General features: G+C 38.3%; 3 protein-coding genes across 3 annotated transcripts; 2 read left to right on the plus strand and 1 right to left on the minus strand.

The window, feature by feature from the left end:
• Positions 1-1,754, minus strand: LOC132563426 (cytochrome P450 1A1-like). Its single transcript, XM_060228186.1, has one exon. It carries the CDS (start codon positions 1,752-1,754, stop codon positions 204-206), a length of 1,551 nt encoding a protein of 516 aa, XP_060084169.1. The 3' UTR covers positions 1-203.
• Positions 1,755-6,205: 4,451 nt separating this feature from the next.
• On the plus strand, positions 6,206-7,693 carry LOC132563423 (cytochrome P450 1A1-like). The gene has a single exon (XM_060228182.1). It carries the CDS (start codon positions 6,206-6,208, stop codon positions 7,691-7,693), a length of 1,488 nt encoding a protein of 495 aa, XP_060084165.1.
• A 6,934-nt stretch (positions 7,694-14,627) lies between these two features.
• LOC132563424 (betaine--homocysteine S-methyltransferase 1-like) lies at positions 14,628-22,059 on the plus strand. The gene is made up of 7 exons (XM_060228183.1): positions 14,628-14,640; positions 18,561-18,751; positions 19,738-19,932; positions 20,065-20,176; positions 20,325-20,503; positions 20,713-20,794; positions 21,785-22,059. The coding sequence occupies exons 1-7, from the start codon at positions 14,628-14,630 to the stop codon at positions 22,057-22,059; spliced, it is 1,047 nt and encodes a 348-aa protein (XP_060084166.1).
• Positions 22,060-22,484: the final 425 nt, after the last annotated feature.

Genomic DNA, 22,484 nt, shown 5'->3' on the forward strand with positions numbered 1-22,484 from the left:
CATGATGCTAAACAGCGAGCGACACATTTATCTAACGTCATCATCCTTGAATATCACATATCCAGCAGGCATTATAGAAGAGTTTACAAACGAAGAAGATGCCAAATTAACAAACAAAAGAGGCTTGGTCATTATGATAAGTGATAATGTATGATCAAGTTGTGATAAAGTTTGTGTCCGTGTGGCATACACGCGTTTATTTGTCACACAGTAGGCATCGCTTTCAGCTTGAAGGGAAGGGGTGAGCGGACGAAGGAGTAGCCACCCATCTTGTCGTATGAGGGGCCTTCTGGCTTGTACAACTCGCACCTTTGAAGAACGTTGACCAGGAAGAGAAAGACTTCTAGTCGGGCAAGGCTTTCCCCCAGACACCTCCGCTTTCCGAACCCAAACGATACTGTCATGTCAACTTTCGCCTGGTCCAAAGTGCCGTCCATCTTAAGGAATCTTTCTGGATCAAATTCGTCAGGGTTGTCCCATAGGTCTGGGTCAAACGAGGTGCCATATACGTCGAAGAAAATAGCTGTGTTTTGTGGTATAAGATATCCTCGGAACGTAACGTCACGCAACGTTCCGTGTGGAACGGCCATCGGCAAGGTTGCCGCCGTTCGGAGTACCTCGAGCATTACTGCCTCAACGTAAGGAAGTTTAGCGCGGTCATGTACTGTCACGGTTCGGCTTCCTAGCACATTATCCAGCTCGTCGCGCGCTTTTGCTTGTACTTTCGGGTTTTCAGCGAGATACATGAAACCCCAGGTCAGTGTTGCAGCCACGGTGTCAAAGCCAGCTCCTATATAGTCGTGCACCGTTTCCATGATCATCTTGTTTGTGAGGCCTACTTTCAGTTTGTCATCTGCTGAGTAAGTGTAAGTCGCGTGCAGGAGACCGTCTGTTGCATCTCCAAGGTGATCGGCATCGTACGTTTTCTTGTGGTAGTTTATCTTTTTGGCAGCTAATTTTCCCATCCTGTATAGAATACTGAAGATACCTTTATATTTCCAAGGAGTCAGAAAAGCCATGAAGGCCATCACATCGAAGGGATTTCCGACTTTTGTGAAGTTTTTGAAATCGCTGAAATTTCGGATTAGATACGACAGCTGTTTATCCTCCTTAGCACTTTTGCCTCTGCCGTACACAACCTGGAGGATAACACTACCTACAGAAAAGGATATGTTCTCACTTGGATCAAATGGTTCACCACTGTGATCGAGGAACTCCTTGACCAGATTTTCTGCTTGTTCCTGTACCATTTCAGTTATAGGATTGTTCCTCGTTCCTGTGAACATCTTCAATACATTTCCGGCAATTTTTCGATGTAAGACCCAGCGGGGATTGTACTTGCCGAATACGAGACCTTTAGCGCCCCCAATCAGTCTATTTATGAAAAATAAAGGCCGGTCTGAAAATTCTTCCATGCTAAGAGCTTCTTTGAAGGCATCCTTACCGCTAATGACTACTGTGGGCCACATGCCCATCCGAATACTGTAAATATCGCCATACTGTTTTCGCAGCGTACGAAACCCCTGCAGTGACCCGTGCTTGTTGAAGAAAGGTATATTTCCGACGACTGGGTAACTCCGTGGACCGGGGGGTAGAATACCTCTTGGTTTCCCGTGGCTGAGTGTATAGACCTGTAACAGCCTAGTAAGCAACAACACTACCACGAAAGTTATCAACATACCACACAGGTTCTGGTGGATACCCATCTCGTTCAGAATATTTGTATGGAACGCCATTCCCTCCAGTAAAGTCATGGCTATTCAGGATTCTTTAGATGAGATGGCCCGGTATTTTCTGAGGAAGTGGTGGACTTTCTTGCTGTGGTCAGTTGACCCAAATCTTGTTCCTATGTACTGGTCTCGTGGCTTCTTTAAATTTGTACACTGTTCATTATTCCCTGGGCTTGACCAATCAGTATCGCCGACACTGCTCTCTCAGGTCTGACCAACTCTACAAAAAACCAAGACCATGTAAATGAAATTTCATATAACTATAACATACCGCCGTATCAAACACATGACTAATAACTAAAATATTTCATTTAGATTGCTGAATGTCCATTTTAAGACTGTGTCGAATGTCTTCGTCAGATTAAGGCAAGTTTTCAAGTCAATATAGAGCCCACGTATGTCAGTTAAGGCTACGATCTGTTCTGTTATATATGATGGTACAAGAGGTTATTAGGGCCTGTAACGCCCATCTTGATATTTAAGTTTTTCATCAAAACAATTTTAGTCATTACTTCTAAAAAATATTAAGTCACATTTAAGGGGTAGGAGTGGTCTGTCCCATCGTTTAAAAGTGAGACCCTTTCACCCAATATGCTTCAAACCAAATTTGGACAAAATAAAAAAAATCCTGATAGTAAACACCGAGTCCCTTTCGCTCAAAGATGCTTCAGACCACCATATCTGGACGAAATTCAATACTTCCCAGAGAATTCTAAAGACCGTATCAAATTTCTCATTTTTAGGCCTCGCCCCTGAGGCCCCGAGATCCAAAATTTATTTTAAAAAATGGATCCCGTTCAACCAAAAAATGGTTTACACCAGTCACGGTATAAAGGTTACAGGTCGCTAGGACCAGGGGAGCGAACTTACGATAAAGAGGAATTCCTGAGAGATTAGTTTTCAAAAGAAGTAATTGATACTCAGCAATCTATGATTTGATATCGTGCAGCAGTTGGAAGAGATTGGGATATAACGTTGTTCGCCGCCTTCAAGTCCTGCCGGCTAGTTTAATGCGCCCCTACACCGAGTTTCCCGAGGGGAATTCCGTGATGTTCTATATTTAGATTCCAGCGTGCCAGATCAAAAATTATATAAAAAAAAGTCTTATAAACAACGAAAACATGCGTGTACATGAAAAGTTCAATACTTTCTGTATTCAGCTGAGAACCGCACGCCATTGATATTTCCATCATGAAAATATCAACATCATCGTTCGTGTCTAAAAATGTAACTTATATAACGCCCGCCATTTTGGATACAAACTACGAGATCAGTATCATTTCTAAAATTAAAACGTATTTCCTGGTAGATATAAATTCACCATTATTGACATTAAACAAATATTTGTCTGTTATTGTAAATTACCTGCTTTTGAAGGCTTTGTCCCCGTCACGTATGTATTACATTCACTTCCCGTACGATCGTCTGTAGTACATGTGTACCGAGCCTGAGACGTGCGTGTGAACTCGGGCAAGAAGAAAATAATTAACACTTTTTACAGTGGTAGTAGGATACCCAATGGCACCCATAAAACCGTGACAGACGAAACAGCTATATATTTGTTTCATCGTTCCTAGTATAAAAATTGTACTTACACGCGTGCAGGCGATATTCACATAGTTAAAGGACGCATATTGATACAAAAGTCCCGCTGAAATTTGTCCATTTGCTAATAACACAAGTTTGACACAAAACCACGCGAATAATAAGCATTCTTTCGTTTGTAGTTTTATATTGTTCTATACACTCATTATAAAGCATGCTATAATAACCTGAAATGCCACGGACGAACGGACAAAATGTTCGCTCGTCATTTACGTCATACAGAGTCAACAAATCCCAATTGGTTTAGACTCCTACTGGCCCAAGGGAGATAAGGGGTATCAACATTTACAACTGAAATCACCGAGTTGCGTAAAATTATTGTTTGTAATTTAAAGAAGCTAGGAACAATGATAAATATATCAGAACACCAAGTTAACATTACCGTAAATAATGATTTCCGGGATGAAATCTTGGAAAATAGACATACTATTTTGTACAATACCACGATAAAATACTGTTGTACTGGTCACTTAGTGGTCAAGATTTTGGAAGTTTTAGGAGTAATGAGATTTTGCCGAAGAGGGATGAAGCTCCGTTGGTGGTTTTATAGATTTTTAATGTCAATCTTCGTGGAAATGACATGATTATTTGTTTGTGATTATCACATGATTTATTTATAAGGATCCAGAAAAGACAACTATTTACATATGAAAATAGAGAAAAAACCTCTCTCAGTGTGAAAGTAGTAATCAGCGGTAGGGCTATCAATTAAATCTTATAACAAACTAAACAACGGGGGTCACTGACTGGTAACCGTCAGGGTTGAAGGGGTCACTGACTGGTACACGCCAGGGTTGAAGGGATCACTGACTGGTAACCGTCAGAGTTGAGAGGTTCACTGACTGGTAACCGTCTGGGTTGAAGGGCTCACTGACTGGTAAACGCCAGGGTTGAAGGGGTCACTGCTGGTAACCGTCAGGGTTGAAGGAGTAACTAAGTGGTAACTGTCAGGGTTGAAGGGGTAACTGACAGAAAACCGTCAGGGTTGAGGGGTCACTGACAGAAAACCGTCAGGGTTGAAGGGGTCACTGACTGGTAACCGTCAGGGTTGAGGGGTCACTGACAGAAAACCGTCAGGGTTGAGAGGTTCACTGACTGGTAACTGTCAGGGTTGAAGGGGTTACTGACGGAAAACCGTCAGGATTGAAGGGGTCACTGACTGGTAACGCCAGGGTTGAAGGGGTCACTGACTGGTAACTTCAGGGTTGAAGGGATCACTGACTGGTAACGTCAGGGTTGAAGGGGTCACTGACTGGTAACCGTCTGGGTTGAAGGGATCACTGACTGGTAAACGCCAGAGTTGAGGGGGTCACTGACTGGTATCCGTCAGGGTTGAAGGGGTCACTGACTGGTAAACGCCAGGGTTGAAGGGATCACTGACTGGTAACGTCAGGGATGGAGTGGTCACGGACTGGTAAACGCCAGGGTTGAAGGGGTTCACTGACTGGTAACCGTCTGGGTTGAGGGATTCACTGACTGGTACCCGTCTGGGTTGAGGGGTTCACTGACTGGTAACTGTCTGGGTTGTAGGGGTCACTGACTGGTAACCGCCTGGGTTGAAGGGTTCACTGACTGGTAACCGTCAGGGTTGAGGGGGTCAGGATTCATAATAAGCTGACATATCACGTTACATATAACTAATATCGGTAAGGATTCCAGTAACTGCATTAATCCATGCTACAAATCTGCCGCGAGATGAAATGTCATTCAATTTACGCATAACAAATATTCGCGTATTCTGCTAGTGTATATAAAAATAATTCGTGTAAAATGTCGATTCGAGAGAACAAATCAAGATCTCAGGGAAGGATGGAAGCTTTTGTTTTCTGGACCTAGTTATTTATCTAGATTCACGGGACAATGCTCCTATACCAAATACAGCATTCAAATCAGCGAACCGTAACGGCCAGGGTTGTACTGTCCACTACGGACGACCCGAATATGAATCTGCATTAAGTGATACTTCGGTATTACACGTACCTTACAATTTCAGATTAATTATTAAAACAACCCGGGAGTGCTACTTAATTCATTGTTCAGACACATCACCTACCTGTCTGGTACCTGCTTTGTCACCATGCTATCTAAACGCTCGTGCAGTCACGGGTGAGTAAGGTCTCCACCGGGTGTCACCGGAAGCGCCGTTTCTGCCGCGGAACATACAGTATCAAAGTGTGAAGGGAAACATTGAAAAAAAAAGAAAAGTCATGGAGAGGTGAAGTTTCTAATTACCTTTCGATCATTTTATCGGGGGAAAGGTATCGAGGCGGTTATCAAGATCTCGAAAATATCTTAACTAATGCATATTCCCTATAAAAACACTGAAACAGAGTTCCGAATGTCACAACATTAGGTAACCTCGCTGGGGAACATCTTAAATGTGAAAAAGAAAGATGAGATAATGTCGGTTTTGTGATTCTATAGATATATGACCGCCACAATGAACCCCTCAACCCTGGAAAATACTTGGTGGAGTGTCAGACTATTAAGTCAGGGGTACCGGATTAGATTCCTAGCGGAAACATTGATATGAATAATGATCTCTGTTACAATAAGTGTTTCACTGTTTTTACCAAATGAAAGATCACGAAGAGATTTTATTTTTCAGACTAAAACTGGTGATGTTTTTCCCCGCTTGAAGTCTGAAGGACACATTTATTATGTCTTATGATTTAATTAACTAAATAAAAGGTAGCGACGAGACATAATAGACGTTTAAATCATTTAAACTCTTGACCCTAGTTCCCGATGCTCCAGTGTACATCTGAAACAGACAGCCTAGTTAGTGACCCCATCTAAATATAGCCTGTTATATCTACCTGATCTACACTTTGACCTCAATACAGAACAACAACATAACGCTACACAACATGGATATCGTGACGATTCTAGTCCTGATCGCCACTATATTTCTGTGTGTTAAGTTCCTCCACAGGAGAGTACACGACCAGAAGCTACCACCGGGGCCATGGGGGTTTCCAATAATTGGACACCTCCCTTTGTTCGGTACACATCCTCCAAATACTTTTGCTAAATGGCGTCAGAAATATGGAGACATTTTCAGAATTCGGATCGGGACTAACGATACAGTGGTTGTGAGTGGACGGGACACGATAAAGGAAGTTCTAGGTGGGGACACGTGTGAGGTTTTCTCCGATAGGCCTGCCTTCTTCACCACCAAGCTCATTGGAGGGGACCGAGGTCTGACGTTTAGCTATTACACTCCCAGATATGTCCACCATAGAACGGTAGCTACCAGTGTTCTAAAAACGTTCACCGACAGCCGGAACACCACGGTACCGGATGTGGTTGAAAACGAGGCAAGCATTTTAGTCAAGGAATTCCTTGAGCACAATGGGGAACCATTTGATCCTCGGGAGTCACTTTTCGTGGCTACAGGAAGTATTATATACCAGATTTGTTATGGTATGGGGACAAATGGACGTGAGGACACGGATCTAATGGAACTTGTCAGAGAAAATAAAGCGTTCAATGAGTTTGTTAGAGCTGGCAGCCCTTTTGATGCTATGCCCTTTCTACGATATATTCTACCAGGGAAATTTCAAAAGTTCCTTCGTTTGGTTTCAAATTCAGATTTGTTTCGTGATAGGAAGATTGCAGAACACAAAGAAACGTTCCAAGAATCCGATTTGCGAGACGCAACTGACTGTCTCATCAGTGCTGCTGGTCGACTTAGCGAAGAAGAGAAATCTCGCGTGGGACTACTGGATCACGTGATCCTGGAGTCAGTGGGGGAGTTTGTTGGAGCAGGTTTCGATACAACAGCCAGTGTCCTGTCATGGGCATTTATGTACATCGCCGAACATCAAGACATCCAGACCAAAATACAACAGGAAATGGACGCGGTGATTGGGATAAGGTCAGTTAGGCCCCAGGACCGATCGAAATTACCTTACACGGAAGCCGCCATTTTGGAAACCATCCGCATTTCTGCCATTGTTCCTTTTGGAATTCCGCATGCTACGAAATGTGATGTCAAAATCCACGGTTATTTCATTCCAAAAGGCACTGCAGTGTTTTTCAATTTGTACTCTGTCAATTTTGAAGAAGAGATATGGCAGAATCCCCATAACTTTGACCCGGAAAGGTTTCTCACTGACGATGGCAAACTAAACCAAAAGCTAACCGCCAATATCATGTCATTTGGATATGGAAAACGTCGATGCATTGGTGAGATTTTAGCGCGAATGGAACTCTTTCTCTTGTTCACCAATGTGTTACAAAAGTGTTCACTGGAAAAACCTGTCGGAGAAACGTATGACAAAGAAGGGGTGTTCCATCTCGTGCGGAAACCGCACCCGTATCGTGTACGAGTATTGCAGAGATGCTGCATTTGAACCCACGTGAAATCTAGAACGAAGGAGAAAATCTGCAAATGTACGTGACAAATATGGTCCGATTCTACTTAAACCTAACTCAAAAAGAAATTTATAAACGTTCGTCTATATTAGGGTTGACTACAGTAGCACAACATTGTAATATCTTCCGTATATTGGTTTATGTAAATATGGTCCTTTGAATTTGAAGAAGAATAAGAGTTAAATATATAAATTTCTATTATGAAATATGAATGTATTTTATGTATTTGAGAAGTGTAATAAGTCTGAAGGTCCGTAAAATGGCTATTTTGAACAACGGTCACTAGAGATTGGGATTTCCTGAGACTTTTGGTAAAATCTTTCATCAACTCAAACCTATAATCGGTTCTCATGTCGTCATAGCAAGGCGAAAAGAGCGGCTACGATGCAAACTCAATACCAAAAATATCAAAACACAAAAACAACAACAAAACAACACCAAAAATATCGAAACACCAAAACAACACCAAAAATATCGAAACACCAAAACAACACCAAAAATATTTAAATACCAAAACAACACAAAAACAACACAAAATTTTCAAAACACAAAAACAACGCCAAAACAACACCAAAAATATCAAAAAACAAAAACAACACAAAATTTTCAAAACACAAAAACAACGCCAAAACAACACTAAAAATATCAAAACACCTAAACAACACCAAAAATATCAAAACACCAAAACAACACCAAAAATATCAAAACACCGAAACAACACCAAAAATATTAAAATACCAAAACAACACCAAAACAACACCAACAGTATCAAAACACAAAAACAACACCAGAAGTATCAAAACACAAAAACAACACCAAAAATATTAAAACACCAAAACAACACCAAAAATATCAAAACACCTAAACAACACCAAAAATATCAAAACACCAAAACAACACCAAAAATATTAAAACACCAAAACAACACCAACAGTATCAAAACACAAAAACAACACCTAAAATATCAAAACACCAAAACAACACCAGAAGTATCAAAACACCAAAACAACACCAGAAGTATCCAAAATACCAAAACAACACCAACAGTATCAAAACACAAAAACAACACCAAAAATATCAAAACACAAAAACAACACCAAAAATATCAACAAAACACCAAAACAACACCAGAAGTATCAAAACACCAAAACAACACCAGAAGTATCCAAAATACCAAAACAACACCAACAGTATCAAAACACAAAAACCACACCAAAAATATCAAAACACCAAAACAACACCAAAAATATCAAAACACCTAAACAACACCAAAAATATCAAAACACCAAAACAACACCAACAATATTAAAACACCAAAACAACACCAAGAGTATCAAAACACAAAAACAACACCAAAAATATTAAAACACCTAAACAACACCAAAAATATCAAACACATAAACAACACCAAAAATATCAAAACACCAAAACAACACCAAAAACATTAAAACACCAAAACAACACCAACAGTATCAAAACACCAAAACAACACCAGAAGTATCAAAACACCAAAACAACACCAGAAGTATCCAAAATACCAAAACAACACCAACAGTATCAAAACACAAAAACAACACCAAAAATATCAAAACACCAAAACAACACCAAAAATATCAAAACACCAAAACAACACCAGAAGTATCAAAACACCAAAACAACACCAGAAGTATCCAAAATACCAAAACAACACCAACAGTATCAAAACACCAAAACAACACCAAAAATATCAAAACACCAAAACAACACCAAAAATATCAAAACACCAAAACAACACCAAAAATATTAAAACACCAAAACAAAACAACACCAGAAATATCCAAAATACCAAAACAACACCAACAGTATCAAAACACAAAAACAACACCAAAAATATTAAAACACCAAAACAACACCAAAACAACAACAACAACAGTATCAAAACACAAAAACAACACCAAAATATTCAAACACCAAAACAACACCAAAAATATCAAAACACCAAAACAATATTAAAACACCAAAACAACACCAACAGTATCAAAACACAAAAACAACACCAAAAATATCAAAACACCAAAACAACACCAGAAGTATCAAAACACCAAACCAACACCAGAAGTATCCAAAATACAAAAAACAACACCAACAGTATCAAAACACAAAAACAACACCAAAAATATCAAAACACCAAAACAACACCAAAAATATCAAAACACCAAAACAACACCAAAAATATTAAAACACCAAAACAACACCAACAGTATCAAAACACCAAAACAACACCAGAAATATCCAAAATACCAAAACAACACCAACAGTATCAAAACACAAAAACAACACCAAAAATATTAAAACACCAAAACAACACCAAAACAACAACAACAGTATCAAAACACAAAAACAACACCAAAAATATCAAAACACCTAAACAACACCAAAAATATCAAAACACCAAAACAACACCAACAGTATCAAAACACCAAAACAACACCAACAGTATCAAAACACAAAAACAACACCAAAAATATTAAAACACCAAAACAACACCAAAAATATCAAAACACCTAAACAACACCAAAAATATCAAAACACCAAAACAACACCAAAAATATCAAAACACCAAAACAACACCAGAAGTATCAAAACACCAAAACAACACCAGAAGTATCCAAAATACCAAAACAACACCAACAGTATCAAAACACCAAAACAACACCAAAAATATTAAAATACCAAAACAACACCAAAACAACACCAACAGTATCAAAACACAAAAACAACACCAGAAGTATCAAAACACAAAAACAACACCAAAAATATTAAAACACCAAAACAACACCAAAAATATCAAAACACCTAAACAACACCAACAGTATCAAAACACAAAAACAACACCAAAAATATTAAAACACCAAAACAACACTAACAGTATCAAAACACCAAAACAACACCAGAAATATCCAAAATACCAAAACAACACCAACAGTATCAAAACACAAAAACAACACCAAAAATATTAAAACACCAAAACAACACCAAAACAACAACAACAACAGTATCAAAACACAAAAACAACACCAAAAATATCAAAACACCAAAACAACACCAAAAATATTAAAACACCAAAACAACACCAACAGTATCAAAACACAAAAACAACACCAAAAATATCAAAACACCAAAACAACACCAGAAGTATCAAAACACCAAACCAACACCAGAAGTATCCAAAATACCAAAACAACACCAACAGTATCAAAACACAAAAACAACACCAAAAATATCAAAACACCAAAACAACACCAAAAATATCAAAACACCAAAACAACACCAAAAATATTAAAACACCAAAACAACACCAACAGTATCAAAACACAAAAACAACACCAGAAATATCCAAAATACCAAAACAACACCAACAGTATCAAAACACAAAAACAACACCAAAAATATTAAAACACCAAAACAACACCAAAACAACAACAACAGTATCAAAACACAAAAACAACACCAAAAATATCAAAACACCTAAACAACACCAAAAATATCAAAACACCAAAACAACACCAACAGTATCAAAATACCAAAACAACACCAAAACAACACCAGAAATATCCAAAATACCAAAACAACACCAACAGTATCAAAACACAAAAACAACACCAAAAATATTAAAACACCAAAACAACACCAAAAATATCAAAACACCTAAACAACACCAAAAATATCAAAACACCAAAACAACATCAAAAATATCAAAACACCAAAACAACACCAGAAGTATCAAAACACCAAAACAACACCAAAAATATTAAAATACCAAAAAAACACCGGAAGTATCAAAACACCAAAACAACACCAAAAATATTACAATACCAAAACAACACCAACACAACACCAACAGTATCAAAACACAAAAACAACACAAAACAACAAAAATATCCAAAACACAACACCAAAAATATTAAAACACCAAAACAACACCAAAAATATCAAAACACCTAAACAACACCAACAGTATCAAAACACAAAAACAACACCAAAAATATTAAAACTCCAAAACAACACCAAAAATATCAAAACACATAAACAACACCAAAAATATCAAAACACCAAAACAACACCAAAAATATTAAAACACCAAAACAACACCAAAAATATTAAAACACCAAAACAACACCAACAGTATCAAAACACCAAAAACAACACCAGAAATATCAAAACAACAAAATTACAACACCAAAAATATTAAAACACCAAAACAACACCAAAACAACAACAACAACAGTATCAAAACACAATAACAACACCAAAATATTCAAACACCAAAACAACACCAAAAATATCAAAACACCAAAACAACACCAAAAATATTAAAACACCAAAACAACACCAAAAATATTAAAACACCAAAACAACACCAACAGTATCAAAATACAAAAACAACACAAATAGTATCAAAACACAAAAACAACACCAAAAATATTAAAACACCAAAACAACACCAAAAATATCAAAACACCTAAACAACACCAAAAATATCAAAACACCAAAACAACACCAACAGTATCAAAACACCAAAACAACACCAGAAATATCCAAAATACCAAAACAACACCAACACTATCAAAACACAAAAACAACACCAAAAATATTAAAACACCAAAACAACACCAAAACAACACCAACAGTATCAAAACACAAAAACAACACCAAAAATATTAAAACACCAAAACAACACCAAAAATATTAAAACACCAAAACAACACCAACAGTATCAAAACACCTAAACAACACCAAAAATATCAAAACACCAAAATAACACCAAGAATATTAAAACACCAAAACAACACCAACAGTATCAAAACACCTAAACAACACCAAAAATATCAAAACACCTTAACAACACCAAAAATATCAAAACACCAAAACAACACCAACAGTATCAAAATACCAAAACAACACCAAAACAACACCAGAAGTATCAAAACACAAAAACAACACCAGAAATATCAAAATACCAAAACAACACCAAAATAACAAGATAACGGAGTCAATGCTACTACAATGAACAGAGAATTAGGTATAACCGGTTTTGTTACCCTGTATCAGATATTTCTGACCGACACCTTTCGGATTGTCAAGTTGTACTGTATTAGTGAATTGTAGAGAGACGCCGTATGTGAGTAAGTAACAGCTGTCCTTATGCTGATAACAACCTGGCGAATTTTTCAGCACAGGGACATGCGAACATCGATAGAGAATTCTTCCAAAACGCCTTTGATACGGACAACTCCCGATATACACATTATAATATAGAACACGCACTGGTGATTGATGATGCATGAATATTCCTTGCTTTTCATTTCGTATATTGATAAGAGTATGGTGTTGATTGTATGGTCTAACATCTGTACACTTTACATGTAAGTCAAATTATATGACTGTTAGAACGGCATAGAAGTGACTGCAGACTGTCAGTACTTGTTACATTGACTGGCCTGTTGTTTAGATGTAAATGTCCCCGGACTGTCGTGAGAGAGGAGGGCCAAGATGTGGGGATGGAATCTATGTCCCCGGACTGTCGTGAGAGAGGAGGGCCAAGATGTGGGGATGGAACCTATGTCCCCGGACTGTCGTGAGAGAGGAGGGCCAATATGTATGGATGGAATGTATATCCTCGGACTGTCGTGAGAGAGTTGAATTTTAGCTGTCCATGTTATATCCGGAGAATTTTAGCTGTTCATCTGATATCTGGTAAATTTTAGTTGTCCATTATTATATCCGTTGGGTTTTAAGCTGTCCATCTTATATTCAGTGAATTTTAGCTGTCCATCTTATATCCGGTGAATTTTAGCTATCCATCTTATATCTGGTAAGTTTTAGTTGTCCATCTTATATCCGGTGAATTTTAGCTGTCCATCTTATATCTGGTAAATTTTAGTTGTCCATTATTATATCCGTTGGATTTTAAGCTGTCCATCTTATATTCAGTGAATTTTAGCTGTCCATCTTATATCCGGTGAATTTTAGCTGTCCATCTTATATCTGGTAAATTTTAGTTGTCCATCTTATATCCGGTGAATTTTAGCTGTCCATCTTATATCTGGTAAATTTTAGTTGTCCATCTTATATCCGTTGGATTTTAAGCTGTCCGTCTTATATCCAGTGAGTTTTATCTATCTGACCTATATCCAGTGATTTTTAACTGTCCATCTTATACCCGGTGAATTTTAACTGTCCATCTTATATCCGGTGAATTTTAGCTGTCCGTCTTCTATCCAGTGAATTTTAACTGTCCATCTTATATCCGGTGAATTTTAGCTGTCCGTCTTATATCCGGTGAATTTTAGCTGTCCATCTTATATCCGGTGAATTTTAACTGTCCATCTTATATCCGAAAAATTTTTGCTTTATCCTATCACCTGTTACTTTGGATTGGCGTTACGTATCACACCCATCCTTCCTCTCACAGAAAGGCCTTATCTTGTGACGATGGACAGTCCTTGCAGGGGTCAGTTTAAGCCGTGTTTTTTACAACGTAATGTTCGCTGATAATGATACTTTATTATCAATGGTTTATATGTGATATATACGACAAAATCCAAAACAATTTCAAAATTTGCTCATCGATTGCTGATCAAAAATCAGCAGGGAACATAATTGTTATAAAGCACGAGAGAAAAATCATATCACATACAGACATCTTACATTTACATCAATTAAGAATTGCAATCATGTATTTGTTTACTGGGTGCATCACCCGTGAACAGCAAAGGCCATCGATAGCATAAATGAGGGCAATATGAATAAGGAGAATATTTATATTGAGATTCTCTGTTGAAGCGACACTTCGTTTCAAAGCTTGAGTCTCATTTAGCACGCCCCTGCTCATAGCACCGTAAAGTTACTCACTTCACTGTGACCGCCGACATGTCCAAAGAGGGTAAGCCACAGATGTGTTGTTTTACCTGATAATTCTGAGTTTCTGTAAATGTACCTGGCTCTGATTAATTGACACCAAACTTACATCTTTCTGGTTTTCTTTGTTAGAGCCTTTGTAACCATGTGTGATTAAATAGGATGAACACGTGTTAATATGACTCGACACGGCTTCGTGATGTCGTAAGTTGCGTTATATGTACCTGAGATAAACTGTTACCGGACTTGAATCCTTAGGTAATAGTTAGGGTCAGTGCTGTATTTGGACAGTTTACATGCAGTATCTGTAACAATGACATAGGATATTCGTCTCGCATCAGTGAACAAGTATTTCCGGTATACGTTTAAATATTCACGAGTAACGTTTCGGATGGTTGACAGTAGGATAGTCGATTGCACGTCTGTTCGATAGGTCTTCCCTCGCGTCTGGTGTTGAAGCCAGAGAAACCTTGTATTCGGACCGGAAATCTCAAGGGTTTAGGCCGGAGGAAGACAGGCTGAACAGATATCGGGGTCACCTGCGTTTTGGGTCGGAAAAACATCGAGTTATTTACAGGATTTGTACTATGTTGAAGCCAGATCATTTAGAGCTATTTAACAAGTATTGTGGTTTGAGAAAAAAAAAATGCAACGGGGCCGGAAAAACAGGCTATTTCATATGTATTGGGGGTCAGAGAAAGGTCGGGCCAGAGGAATATCGGGCTATTTCACCTGTAATGAAGCCGATGTAATCACGGGCTATTTCACCTGTAATGAAGTCGATGTAATCACGGGCTATTTCACATTTAATGAAGCCGATGTAATAATGGTTATTTCACCTGTAATGAAGCCGATGTAATAACGGGCTATTTCACTTGTAATGAAGCCGATGTAATCACGGGCTATTTCACCAGAAATGAAGCCGATGTAATCACGGGCTATTTCACCTGTAATGAAGTCGATGTAATCACGGGCTATTTCACATTTAATGAAGCCGATGTAATAATGGTTATTTCACCTGTAATGAAGCCGATGTAATAACGGGCTATTTCACTTGTAATGAAGCCGATGTAATCACGGGCTATTTCACTTGTAATGAAGCCGATGTAATAACGGGCTATTTCACCTGTAATGAAGCCGATGTAATCACGGGCTATTTCACTTGTAATGAAGTCAATGTAATTACGGGCTATTTCACCTGTAATAAAGCCGATGTAATCACGGGCTATTTCACCAGAAATGAAGCCGATGTAATCACGGGCTATTTCACCTGTAATGAAGTCGATGTAATCACGGGCTATTTCACCTGTAATGAAGCCGATGTAATCACGGGCTATTTCACCTGTAATGAAGTCGATGTAATCACGGGCTATTTCACATTTAATGAAGCCGATGTAATAACGGTTATTTCACCTGTAATGAAGCCGATGTAATCACGAGCTATTTCACTTGTAATGAAGCCGATGTAATCACGGACTATTTCACTTGTAATGAAGCCGATGTAATAACGGGCTATTTCACCTGTAATGAAGCCGATGTAATCACGGGCTATTTCACTTGTAATAAAGTCAATGTAATTACGGGCTATTTCACCTGTAATGAAGCCGGTGTAATCACCGGCTATTTCACGTGTAATGAAGCCGGGGAATCATGAGTCAGAGGAATATTGAGGTAGTCCACATATAACGGAACTAGATGTATATAAGGCTATTTCACATGAAAAGGAACCAGAGGAATATCGTGGTTTTTCACGTTAAATATAGCCAGTGGAATATCGTGGTATTTCACGTTAAATATAGCCAGTGGAATATCGTGGTATTTCACGTTAAATATAGCCAGTGGAATATCGTGGTATTTCACGTTTGATGGAGTCAGGGGAATATCGTGGTATTTCACGTTAAATATAGCCAGTGGAATATCGTGGTATTTCACGTTAAATATAGCCAGTGGAATATCGTGGTATTTCACGTTAAATATAGCCAGTGGAATATCGTGGTATTTCACGTTAAATATAGCCAGTGGAATATCGTGGTATTTCACGTTAAATATAGCCAGTGGAATATCGTGGTATTTCACGTTAAATATAGCCAGTGGAATATCGTGGTATTTCACGTTAAATATAGCCAGTGGAATATCGTAGTATTTTACGTTAAATGGAGCCAGTGGAATATCGTGGTATTTTACGCTAAATGGAGCCAGGGGAATATCGTGGTATTTCATGTTAAATGGATTCAGGAGAATATCGTGGTATTTCGCGTTAATTTGAGTCAGGGGAATATCGTGGTATTTCATGTTAAATGGATTCAGGGGAATATCGTGGTATTTCGAGTTAATTTGAGTCAGGGAAATATCGTGGTATTTCGAGTTAATTTGAGTCAGGGAAATATCGTGGTATTTCGCGTTAATTTGAGTCAGGGAAATGTCGTGGTATTTCACGTTAGTGGAGTCAGGGGAATATCGTGGTATTTCACGTTAGTGGTGTCAGGGGAATATCGTGGTATTTCACGTTAGTGGAGTCAGGGGAATATCGTGGTATTTCACGTTAGATGGAACGAACTAATATCGTGGTGTTTCACTACTAACGAAGCCTGAAAACTTGTAATGAAGCCAGGTAATCTCGTGGCCTTTTACGCATGGTATGTTTCTGGTAAGTCTAGATACCATAATATTTACTGCACACATTATGCTATCAGCTGGAAAACACATCGGAATCTGTTTGCTTGATTCAACACGATTACGTTTTTCTCTAGTTTCGTGTATTTCCTTAGCTCTAAAATGTCCAAACAATACATCCATCAAGCGTCCATGCCCATGTGCAGTCAATGCCACAGGAATGTTTTATAATACAAATATGCTGACCATAGTAGGGAAGTCCCTGTTGCCAATGCGAGCACGGAAACGCCTAGATTCATAGATATTCACTGAAATACCCATGGATGTGGTTTGTGCACCAGATTAGTTTTATCGCAGTGAAAGTTTGCTTTACACATATACATTTTAATACGTCTTACTCACATGTGCAAATAAAACGGACTGTCAAACATTCTAGTTGTGTGATGAAATCAAGTGACACCACACATGTTGTTGTAGGGTGAAACCACACCTGTTGTATTGTAGGGTGAAACCACATCTGTTGTGTTGTAGGGTGAAACCACACCTGTTGTTGTAGGGTGAAACCACACCTGTTGTTGTTAGATGAAATCACACCTGTTTTTGTAGGATGAAACCACACCTGTAGTATTGTAGGGTGAAACCACACCTGTTGTATTGTAAGATGAAACCTCACTTGTTGTATTGTAGAGTGAAACCACACCTGTTGTATTGTAGGGTGAAACTACACCTGTTGTATTGTAGGGTGAAACCACACCTGTTGTGTTGTAGGGTGAAACCACACCTGTTGTTGTAGGGTGAAACCACACCTGTTGTATTGTAGGGTGAAACCACATCTGTTGTTGTTAGATGAAATCACACCTGTTTTTGTAGGATGAAACCACACCTGTAGTATTGTAGGGTGAAACCACACCTGTTGTATTGTAGGGTGAAACCACATCTGTTGTTGTTAGATGAAACCACACATGTTGTATTGTAGGGTGAAACCACACCTGTTGTATTGTAGGGTGAAACCACACCTGTTGTGTTGTAGGGTGAAACCACACATGTTGTATTGTAGGGTGAAACCACACCTGTTGTATTGTAGGGTGAAACCACACCTGTTGTTGTTAGATGAAATCACACCTGTTGTGTTATAGAGTGAAATCACATATGTTGTTGTAGTAATATGTGAGGCTACACATTTCCGGAAAAGATTATTTAAATTACATCTTGTATCTACATGCGAAAGGTTTAAATCAAATATTGATTTTTAAAACTATTTTCTGAATAAAATTGTGGGTATATATAGAGAGACAGATATTTGTGACTAAGACAAAAATAAATTCCATTCAGGACTGGTTCAACGCCTCTCTAACGGAGGAAGTATCGTTATAGCCGAGGGCTACGTCCGAGAGTTCGAGAGGCGCGGTTATCTAAACGCTGGAGCATTCGTACCGGAAGTGGTCCTTGATTCACCACACCTCGTAAAGGTCATGCATGAGGAGTTTGTCCATGCAGGAAGTGACGTCGTAGAAGCTTTCACGGTATATTCGTCTTCTAGTTTTTCTTGTCATGACTATCTGTGTCTGATTCGTCAATAAGGATTGGTTACATACTATTTCATCATAAATCTGTTACATTTGTTATTAATGTATCATATATTCAACGGATTTTACGTCCACTATTACAACCTTTTGACCTTTCAGCGGACGAGAAATATATGAAAGTGAGTAGAGGGTGAATAAGATAGAGAAATGTGGCAGGGGCCGTCTATAACACCAAACTGGTTCTTAAACTCAGATTTTGTAGACGATCCCTTAGTCTAATTATAGATCTAACCTAACACTAAGTAGACGTACTGCAACAAGAGGAACGGTAATGGACAGAGATGGGGAGGGAGGGGATCCTTAACAATATGAATTTTGATGTGTTATGGTATCCTTAGTACATTAACACACACCAACGTTACAAATATTTGTTATCATACAATATGGAGTTGTGTTAGACTGAATGTACCCATTGTGACGTCATAACTGCATGGCGTCATATACATTGTTTCGTCACCAAATCAGTCTAATAAAAAAAGTATGTTTTTACAAAATTATTTTAGTTGTGTGATAATCAGAATCATTCGTTTCCATGTTGTGAGAGATTAACAAATTTTCCACTTTAACTGGCCAGAGACTTGGTGAAATGAAACATTCGCAGACTTGTTTGATAAATCTTTCGTGTGAATGAGAAAAAGTGATGTTATATCTTCTATGTAAATATTGCAACATAAATTCATTCTTTGTATACAATTATATAAACATTACTAGATATAAACATTTAAACACATATACCAACAACTATATGTACATAATTAGAAAACCGCCAACTACAGTATAATATAACGGAAACACTGGTGATATGACAGCTGTACACAAACTCCCACAAATGCCAAAACACCAGGGACGTGTACAATAAATCTAACTTCAGAAACATACATAGTTATGTAAGCATCAACCATAACATGTACTTATGTTTCCAGTACTACGCACACAGAGAGAAACTAAGACTTGTCGGCAGAGAAGATGATTTAGAAAAGCTCAATAAGACAGCTTTAAAAATTGCACGTGAGGTTGCTGACAATACTGGAACGCTAATGGCGGGAAATATTTCCAACACTGGTCTGTATATTGCAGGCGATCAAAAGTCAGAAGAAACGATAATGGGTATGTTTAAGGTAAGAAATGCATATATGTAGATTTAAAACTTTTTATCGAATTTTTGAATCTGGCTATAAGTACAATTAAGTACGAAATACTACGATGGCTAACAATTGTATTCAATGATGTCACGGTTCCATTTATTGCAGGAACAGATAGAATGGGCCGTGGAAGGTGGGGCAGATTACATTATAGCAGAGACGTTTAATGACTTCGGAGAAGCTATGTTAGCTTTACGGGCCATTCAAACGTTCGCGCAAGGTTTGTATATATATATATATATATATATATATATATATTTATCATTTGAGGAGAAAAATAAGATGATCGAATCTATAGAAGGCTTAGTAATGAAATTCTGCAGATGAATCACAGTCAGTAAAAACCATGTCTGTTTTCACGTTCCCAGGATTACCAGCCGTCATCACCATGGCAGCATACGTCCCTGATTTGACGACTGATGACGTCACTTTCCCCGTAGCATGTAGGCGTTTAGAAGAGGCGGGAGCTGCTGTTGTAGGATTAAACTGTGCACGTGGTCCTTCTACTATGTTACCCCTGATTCGACAGATACGCGCTGTGTGTAAGGTATTCTCTTTTTATGTCTCCTATGTTTTGTTAATTAGACAATCGTAACATCATGGCGAAGTTTCCGGCGGTCTTCGAAGATAATTTCCGAAGATTGTCACAAATTTCCATGAGATGTAGCAATTTGGAGCAAGATGAGACATATCCTTTAGCATTATCAGAAACAGATTTTAATTGTCATCACTAGATCTCTGATTTTTCTCACACAGGGCCCGATTGCCGCGATCCCTGTTCCTTTCCGTACTGACAAGGACCATGTCACATTCCAGTCTTTAAAGGATTATAAAACAGGTTAGCTGATGTATTTATAGAATATTTTGTCTTTGTATGTATGGTTATGTTTGAAGTTGTATGTTTGTATGGTCATGTTTGAAGTTGTATGTTTGTATGGTATGTTTGAAGTTGTATGTATGTATGGTGATGTTTGAAGTTGTATGTATGTATGGTCATGTTTGGAGTTGTATGTATGTATAGTCATGTTTGAAGTTGTATGTATGTATGGTGATGTTTGAAATTGTATGTATGTATGGTGATGTTTGAAGTTGTATGTATGTATTGTATGTTTGAAGTTGTATGTATGTATGGTCATGTTTGAAGTTGTATGTATGTATTGTATGTTTGAAGTTGTATGTATGTATGGTCATGTTTGAAGTTGTATGTATGTATGGTCATGTTTGAAGTTGTATGTATGTATGGTCATGTTTGAAGTATGGGATGTTTGGAGTTGTATGTTTGTATGGTCATGTTTGAAGTTGTATGTATGGTCTTGTTTGAAGTTGTATGTTTTTAAAGACATCTGTATGGTCTGCTTGTTTAGAGTTGTACATTTATTTGTAAGATCGTTGATGTGATAATCGGTATCATCGGATGTGATTGGCTGTTAATATTGTCATGTGACCATGCATGTCAGTTTGGTGGTAGGGACCACAATAATGTTGTCATGTCCATGTACTTGACCTAGACAACACGCTTTTCCCTATGGCTCCGGATAATATATGACGAATCTCCAGCATGATACTCAGTGAGATAGTCACCAGCCACTTAATCTAGGAACGGTTGACATTTTTAAGGGAGGCTGTGTCCATATATAGCATTATAGTTTCATCAGTCGTTAGAAACATGTCATTTATAATTATGTATTGATGAGGTGATTTGGACGTTTATCTTGACTGGATCATCAGTCTGTACATTATCACAAGATATCAGATTATCGAATAGACACAAGCAGTAAGTCAATAACAGCATGCCTAACAGTCCATATCATTGTTTGGGTTTTTATAGGTGAAAAGCTCTATCCTTTAGATGTCTGCGCATGTATGTCCAAGAGAACTGAAATCCGTGCGTTTGCGCGTGAGGCCAGAGAGATTGGTGTGAACTACATCGGCCTGTGTTGTGGGAATGCGCCATTTTATATGCGTGAGGTGGCGGAGGAATATGGCCGAACTCCGGGTGCCAGCAAGTATAATCCAGACATGTCTGCAAGTCATATCTATAACAAGAAGACGGCAACAGCGAGGTCATTGAAACTTCGTGCCTACACCGGCATAGATGACTGATTAATTTATGTCAAACTGATTGAGGAGACCAGTCAAGGATGACCAATGACCTTCATATAACAAGGATGACCAATGACATTCACTCACCAAGGATGACCAATGACATTCACACACCAAGGATGACCAATGACATTCACTCACCAAGATTGACCAATGACATTCACACACCAAGGATGACCAATGACATTCACACACCAAGGATGACCAATGACATTCACTCACCAAGATTGACCAATGACATTCACACACCAAGGATGACCAATGACATTCACACACCAAGGATAACCAATGACATTCACTTACCAAGGATGACCAATAACATTCACATACCAAGGATGACCAATGACATTCACACACCAAGGATGACCAATGACATTCACACACCAAGGATGACCAATGACATTCACTCACCAAGGATGACCAAT

The sequence above is a fragment of the Ylistrum balloti genome, unplaced genomic scaffold (genome assembly GCF_031769215.1).
Source record: "Ylistrum balloti isolate Yb309-2 unplaced genomic scaffold, AGI_CSIRO_Ybal_v1 Utg371716, whole genome shotgun sequence".
Classification (NCBI taxonomy): domain Eukaryota; kingdom Metazoa; phylum Mollusca; class Bivalvia; order Pectinida; family Pectinidae; genus Ylistrum; species Ylistrum balloti.